The following is an 8,390-nucleotide window of genomic DNA, read 5'->3' on the forward strand; positions in this document are numbered from 1 at the left end:
TTTCGTGACCCCAACAATTAGAAGATATATCTACAATATCATAATCGAGACCAACTAAGACTTGGGTTAGTGGTGTTCTTGAGCTCTCTTAAACATTGATAAGTTGCACTAATCTATTTTTAAAAAAACAGCAAAACACTGATATATCTACATGCTACCTATCTAACCTAATTTCTTCTAGTCGTTCTAGAAATTTACATTTATAGAAATGTAATGTATATATACCAATAACACGTGAGAAACATACACAAATAATTATTGAGGATTTCGTGGTATCTTTTCATTTATTAGCAGGACCGGCTATGAGAATTTAGGGGTCCTACACTATTTAGTAAATATTTAAAAAAATTGGGGGCCTAAATTTTTTTTTTTTTTTTTTTTTAAATTTGGGGATCTATTTACATGCCAAATTTTTCAAAAAATTTGGAGACCTAAGGCGATTGTTTCATTAGGCTTTGCCCAGGACCGGCCCGGTTTATTAGACACGTAAAAATTACATACACCCAATAAGAAAAAAAAAAATGTGCTTGCCCACCCGAAAACTTTAGTGAAAATACCAGCTAACTTATCAATATCATGTGTCGAGACGTGACAAATGGTATACTCGTGGAACACCAGATTTACTGTCAAACAATTTGCAGCCAAGTTGTCACAAAAAGACATGAATTGTTATGTCATGAACATTTCTGAGACATGTGTGAAGGCCTTTTGAGCCAAAGAAGCTTCATTAGTTTCTTACATTTTGATGGTTAATTTAATCATGGACTCATCCACTCTAAGACCACTTGACCGGATCAGACCATGCCTGATTAAACCACTCACACCATCTCCGACCAAGTCTACTTACCATCCAAACGTTTCTGCCAAATATTGATGAACCAAAATATAGGACAACACGTTTCCTTGAGGCACAAGTTAAAAGCATAATGAAAATATAGTTTAGCCTCATGTCCCAGGAAGGGCGCATAAGCATATACATAAGCTTCTGACAAAATTCAAATTAAAAGAAAAACCTGAAAGAACTTCCATAACACTCAAAAGCTTCATTATCTACACCTATTCATATTATCATTATAATCCATAGAAACCTCCCATATTAAAGTTTTGATAAAAGTTACACAAGCCAACTTTTGTTCTTAATTCATCAAGCATCAAATCATAAGCGTTTGAAGCTGTAACAGCCTTAAATAAGCTCAAATCCTATGTGTTTGAAGCTGTAACAGCCTTGAATAAGCTCCCTCTGGTCGGCTTACAAGCTCGGAATGGCTTCCTTGCTCCACAATCCTCCCGTCTTGAATCACACCGATGGAATCAACACCTCTTATGGTCGACAACCGGTGAGCAACTACCACAGTGGTCCTGCCTCTCATGAGCCTCTCCAAAGCTTCCTGCAGCATGCATTCAGATTCCGCATCTAGCGCACTTGTAGCTTCATCAAGAAGCAACACAGTAGGGTTCTTGAGCACTGCTCTTGCTATGGCGATCCTTTGTTTCTGTCCACCTGATAACTGCACTCCTCGTTCACCCACTGGAGTTTTGTAACCTTCCGGCAAACCACTGATGAAACCATGAGCGTTTGCCGCTCGGGCTGCCTCAATAACCTCGGACTCAGTCGCACCATCTTTCCCATATGCGATGTTGTCGAAGATGGTTGCTGCGAAAAGAGCTGGCTCTTGTTGAACAAGACCTATCTTGAGCCTCAGAGATTTTAGGTTTAGCCTGCGGATGTCTTTGCCATCAATCATAACTTTTCCACCAAGGGGATCATAAAACCGCTCGATCATAGCGATCACAGAACTTTTCCCTGACCCACTGGCTCCAACAAGAGCTTGACTATGTCCAGCTCTGATTCTTAAGTTAAAGTCTCTGAACACCATGACGTCCGGTCTTGAAGGGTAAGCAAAGTCCACATGCCTAAAATCAATGTCTCCACGGATTGTCTCAACCGGATCAGCATCAGCATCGTCAGGGTCAATCCTGGTTTGCCTATCCAACACCGAGAAGACCGAACCAACAGCTTCACCTCCCCGGATGATCTCAGGAGCAAGACTGACAGTTTCAGCAACAGAGTTTGCGGTGATGACTAAAACCACAAAGACTTTGATCACTTTGGAGAATGTTGACTTGCCTTCGCTCACAAGGTGGGCGCCGTACCAGAGGATTAGAGCCTCGGAGCCATAGAGAGCAAGCTGAGAGAGGCCAAAGAGGAAACCAGAGGTCTGGCTTCGGTAGAAGCTTCTTTTCTGAGGGACACGGAGCTCGTGACAGAACAAGGAGAGGATTTTGCTTTGCGCATTGAATGCTGCTACGGTTCTAATGTTGCTGACTCCTTCACCAGCAATCATTGAAGTCTTTGCATGAGCCTTGGCTGTGTCTCCGGCAAAACCCTTCAGAGATAGTTGCTGCAATACACACACTTATGCATCAGAACAACTACAGATGGCAAACAACAGTAAATATTATAATAGAAGTTAAGTCCAAATCTAAATTTAGTTCACTTTCTTTAAGTCCCAGGTAAAACATGATGTGGAACCATTCAGTTAATCACATATGCAAAACGTCAACCTCATCAATTATAGGTGCATATACATTGTATCTCTATGTCATTGTGTGTGAAATCTATTGATAGATTTTCAACTAATAATTACATCACGGGTGAAAAATCTTATGGAGATTTGAAATCATGTTAGGTGATATCTAAGCAAAGTTCTGAAGCTTGCAGATAGAAAAAACAAAGAAACACAAGCAAGCATTGACCATTGGACGACTGTTAAACACTGACACTCTGACACTTACACACACAACTGAGATAAGTAAATAAAAAGCTGAGACAAAAACTTTGACCAATGGAGAAAACAACAGCAAGGAAAAGGAAAAAAAAGGTCTCTTCTTACACAATTTCTGTAAATAACTGGTTCTTGGAAGAAAAGAAAAGTTGCAGGTTTTTTGGATTTTGTGTGATTTATGGAAAAATGGGTTTATGGGTAAAATAATTGAATAATAAGAGAGTGGGAACAGAGTTCAGAGTTGAGTAAGTGTGAAAGCTTAAAGTAGGAGAAATTTAGCATAAGTAAAGCAAGAAGATAGATGCATAAAAGACAGAGGAATCTTAGCTATTTTCGTGAACACTGTTATCTATGGGCCGTACTACCAATAGAAACTATATAATAAATATTCTACACAGATGCCCAGAGATTAAATAAAGTCTACTGTTTTCCACATTCATTGATGTGAGGGCTCCATGATCTTGAGTCCTTGACCCTCACACTATTCTCAAAAAGGAGAAAAAAAAAAGAGACTTAATAATTCTTTTATGATTATTATTGTAAAAATAAATGCACTCAGTGAAGAAGCACGTGCAGAGGCAGTGGATGTGTTGCCATGTTCTATAAAGTTTTGAACTTTTGCAAAAAAAGGAGATTTAAATAAAATTAAAAACTGGCCTTTTGTCGTTTTTTCTGTAGATCATAATGGTGAATGCAAGATTCCCATTGATCCAACAAAACTCACAAAATTTACAAATATTTACTTAATTTAAGTTTTATGATTTGATGCATATAGTTGTAAAATTAAAAAAACTGAGACTACTGAAAGATAATATTTGTTTACCTGAGCAAAGTTGGCAAGGACTAGAAGTGGGAACGTGGCTAAGATGAGAAGAGAAACTCTCCATTCTACTATGAAGGCAACAATGAAGGATGTGAGAAGTGAAGTCATGTTTTGCAGTATCACTGATATTCTCTCAGCTATGGCAGATTTAACATCTGCTGCATCCGTGGCTAAACGTGCAGCTATCAGGCTGGAGTTGTGTTCATCCTCATCGAACCAACCAACCTCATTCCTCAAGATAGCTGATAAGGAACAATCAAGAAACCAAAACAATTAGAAAATGGGACGATATATTCAGTAGTAAAAAGTTCAGAGTTTGATATATATACCTGAGAGCATCATTCTTCTTACTCTTGTTGTGAGGTTTTCTCCCATGATGCTAAAGAAGTAATGTTGGATCAAGTAGGCGATCACTGCGTAGATACCAGCACCGATGTAGATGAACACATACTCTTTTGTTTTCCTCTCCATTGAATCATAGTCTGTGTAGTAGAAGACTTCGATCATATTACTCATCACAATAGCAAACGTAGGACCAATGAAACCAGACAGAACAGAGCCAACTGCTCCCATGATTGAGTAAGGCCATTCCGGTGCATTAAGCTTGAGAAGCCTGTAGAAGTAGTTCTGAGGAGCACGAGTCTTTCTATCCGTCTCTGCGTTAGAGATCATCTCTATCCGACCATCAGCTCCTGTGCTGTACGAGTAGCTCAGGTTCCTCAAGCTTCCTGATCTCAAGCTGAGTGACTTTGTCGACAGGGAGTTGCTCAGGCGGGTGGAACGGGTGCGACGTGTGGAAGGGTTTGAGAAGTCTCGAGTTCCAACCATCTCTTGAAACCTGATGAGGGATGCGTAAGCACCGGCCTTGGCGATGAGCTCTTCATGTGTTCCGGTTTCAACGACTTGGCCTTGCTGTATCACAGCGATGGAGTCGACGTTTCTTATGGTGCAGAGACGATGAGCAACAACCACGGTGGTCCTCCCAACCATGACTCTGTCTAAAGCTTCCTGAACAATGCTCTCAGAGCTAGCATCAAGAGCGCTTGTAGCTTCATCTAGTAACAGAATCTTAGGGTCTTTCAGCATCGCCCTAGCGATTGCTATTCTCTGCTTCTGTCCACCTGAGAGTTGAACACCTCTTTCTCCAACCTTATAGACATAAAGAAGAAGTTAAACAGAAGGTCATGACATTTTCTTAGACATATCATCAGTTGATAGTGATGATACCTGAGTTTCGTAACCTTTAGGAAGCAACGTAATGAAGCTATGCGCGTTAGCAGCAGAGGCAGCAGCTTCAACTTCAACCATTGTTGCATCTGGCTTTCCGTAGAGTATGTTCTCAAGTATAGTAGTGGCGAAGAGCGCAGGTTCTTGGTTCACAAGCCCAATCTGTTCACGCAAAAACTTCAACTGAAGCGTCTTTATCTCAACACCATCCAACAGAATTTGCCCTGCTCATCCAAAAAAAAACAAAAGCTATTATGATCATGTCACTAGCCAAAGACTCGGATAAAAAGAGATGATAGTCTATATTCAAGTTTACCGTTGTTTGGATCGTAGAATCTCTCTATGAGGGAAACAACAGTACTTTTCCCAGAGCCACTACCACCAACCACAGCCACGGTCTTTCCAGAAGGGAAGAAAATAGAGAAGTTTCTGAAGATGATAACATCAGGACGTGAAGGATAGCTAAATGTCACATCTTTAAACTCAATGTCTCCACGAACTTGGTCCAAGCATTTCCCATCCAACGGGTCTTGGATTATCGTCGGTCTCTGGTTTATAATCTCCATCAACTTGAAACCAGCAGCTTTGCCTTTACTAAACGCCCCAAGATTTGAGAAAGATTGTCCCAAGCTCCTAAAAACAACAAAAACATAACAAAGATTAACAAAAAAACAACCTTAGAAAGAAAAAAACACTGTTTCATGTTGTGGTTTCTTACATTCCACCAACAATGGCTGAGAAGATAGCAGTGAATGCCTTTCCTCCATCGGTTGTTCCGCTCCTGATGAAAACGCCAGCGTACCAGAACACCAGAGCCCACGACATACAAGCTATCCCATATGTACATCCCAAACCCAATCCTTTAGCCATCCCTGCTTTATATCCAAGCTTAAGAGTGTACTGAATGGCATCAGAATACGAGCTCAGGGCCTTGCTCTCCCCAACATAAGAGTAAACAGTTCGAACTTGAGCAATTGCCTGTAATAATATTACACAAACACACAAAAAAAAAAACATTAAACTCTGTTTTGATAACTTTTGAAGAGAAAGACAATGATTGACTTAAGATTTGACCAAAGAAGAGTGAAAATTAAAATGTTAATTATGAAGTTAAAATCACTGTTTAAGTCCTTGCTGGATTGAAAGAGAAGAGAGAGAAACATAATCATTAGAGGGATCAAGTACAAAGAGCAAGCCTAAGAACAGTACAAAGCATTACGTCGAACAGGTGGTGGTCAATAAAAATGATTTAAAATATGAAAAAGTTAAAGATTTTTATTCTTCTTTTTTTACCTGCTCGGCAATAACTCCGGCGTTAGCATAAGACTCACGGCTCTTGGAAGTGATTCCGGTGAGCGTATAAGCGTATAAACCGCCGGCGAAAGCGATTCCGGGAATCACCGCCACGCTCAACAAAGCTAGTCTCCATGCTGACACAAACCCAACCACAAGCCCCGCCAAAAACGTCGACAGGTAATGAATAAAGTTCCCAACCTGAAAAGTTTAATGCGCACGTTAACTAAACGTTTGCTAACGTGCACTCGAATTGCTAACGTAGACGGGAAAGAAGCTCTGATTGAGATTGTTCGGGATAGAAATGGGACCCGCCGGTAATAATAAACACGACCTCAAATACACAAGAACCCCTAAAATAAAAGAAGATTTTAGTTACCTTCTCGCTAATGGCGTCTTGAACAAGAAGAGTATCGGTAGAGACACTGAAGACAATGTCACCAGTTCTTGCATCAGTGTCGAAGAAACCAACGTCTTGTTTCAGAACAGCTTCAAGATACTTTTTTCTCAGCGCAGCTACTTGTCTTTCTCCAGAGTACATCCAACATGCAATCTCTGTATAATTCGATAACAATAAAATAAAATAAAATAAAAATAGAATCTTTTTATTTTTACGAAGCGTAATAAATGTGAGAGAGATGCCGATTTGATGACGGCTTAATGGATACGGACAAAGTAAGAGTCCATGATGAATCACGTGGACTCGGTTTATCCTCACTTTTTTTTTTATTAAAGATTGAATATTTTGATCCTATTGTTTCTGGGGTTATTGATTGAAGTGTGTAAAGAAAAAGAAAGTTTGGGTTTTTAATTTTGACAAACCTGCGTATGAAGAGAAGCACACGATCAAACCCAAGTAGACGAAGTACAGAGCATACTGCAGTTTTTTTTAAGACAGAACATAATAACAGATCAGATCTTAGATCTGTATTTTTTTTTTAATTTATTAAATAAGTAAATAGAAAGAAAAGGTTTTTACTTTGGAGACTTCGTGTGTCATTTGGTGTAAATCCATCTGGTTTTTGCCGAATCCGTTAACCATTTCACCGAAGAGCAAGAAGAAGACAGGCATGGATGAGCCGTGAACGATGGCGCCAAGAGTGCCAGTGATCATCAGGAGGTAATCGAATTTGTCTGCGAAAGAGAAGAGTTTGAAGAACGGTAAGCTCTCTTCTTTCTTCTTCTCGGCTTCGGCCGGTGGAACCGGCTTTGGGTCCGCCGTTGTCTCCGACATTTTTGTGGATCCGAAGTTGTGGAGTGAGGAGAAGGAGGAAGGGACTGAGTTATAGTGAGTCAAAGACGAGTTGGCTCAGAGAGGAAACGAGGTCATTGGTAAATGGAGGAGAGATCCAGAGCTGAGATAATAATGTTTTGAATAAAAATGTCTCGAAAGAAAAAAACTGACAATTGTTTTGTAAGTTCGAGAACTCTGTACTAGAGTCTTGTTTGGGAGTGGTGAAATCGAAAAATGGAGAGAGAGATAGAGAGAGAATGAGAGTGTGGAGAGGAAGGTGTTATGTGTATATATAGAGAAGAAGAGATGAGAGAGAGAGGGAGAGAAAGCACAACTGTTGAAGAAGACCAGTGGTCAAAGACTACAAGAGCATTGAGATATGAAATAAGAGAGATTCGTATGTACCCCCCTATGTGTGCGCTCGTGGACTGGGATCGGTAATTTAACTGGTAAGCAGAAAAATTAGTGAAAATAAGGCCAGTTGATATTTGTTACTAGTAAGTTTTGAATGAAGATTGATCTATTTTGTATATATTATTATTTGTAGCTTCCTTAAAATGATGACGTATTCAACTATAGTAGTTTTGAAAACACATTCAAGATTGGTTAAATTTAATTAGTGGTTTTTAACAAATATGCAAGTATATTTTCTTTCGGCTGGTCTACCATCTCTGTTATGAGAATTCATCAGTTTCTTTCCTTTCCAATAGACCATTTATATAACATCACCGACTATTTTAAACTAAATTATAAACTTTGCTATAATCTACAAGCGAATGAACTTGTGATGGACCATTAATCCTTTGACTTAAGTTTCTTTCCATATGAAAAAAAGAAAAACTATGTTTCCACAAGTTTAAGAATGTCTATGAATCTCTATCAATAATAATAAAAAGTTTATCCTTCTACTCTTTTATGTGAATGTTTATATGTATATAAATTATGTTTCAATATATTCGGGAAGAGTTTCCATAACATAGTCCTTATTTGAAAATTTCAAATAGTGCAGATAAGTGGCTAGTCAGTA

The 8,390-nt window shown here is 39.2% G+C and overlaps 1 protein-coding gene across 1 annotated transcript; it reads right to left on the reverse strand.

Annotated features, from left to right (window-relative positions):
• Positions 1-1,000: 1,000 nt before the first annotated feature.
• Positions 1,001-7,739, reverse strand: LOC106410179 (ABC transporter B family member 19-like). The gene is made up of 10 exons (XM_013850665.3): positions 7,109-7,739; positions 6,952-7,006; positions 6,509-6,684; positions 6,130-6,330; positions 5,555-5,814; positions 5,153-5,469; positions 4,837-5,060; positions 3,939-4,758; positions 3,610-3,851; positions 1,001-2,402 (listed from the first exon to the last, which is right to left on the reverse strand). The coding sequence occupies exons 1-10, from the start codon at positions 7,361-7,363 to the stop codon at positions 1,194-1,196; spliced, it is 3,759 nt and encodes a 1,252-aa protein (XP_013706119.1). The 5' UTR covers positions 7,364-7,739; the 3' UTR covers positions 1,001-1,193.
• Positions 7,740-8,390: the final 651 nt, after the last annotated feature.

This window comes from Brassica napus, chromosome C7 (genome assembly GCF_020379485.1).
Source record: "Brassica napus cultivar Da-Ae chromosome C7, Da-Ae, whole genome shotgun sequence".
NCBI classification, from domain to species: domain Eukaryota; kingdom Viridiplantae; phylum Streptophyta; class Magnoliopsida; order Brassicales; family Brassicaceae; genus Brassica; species Brassica napus.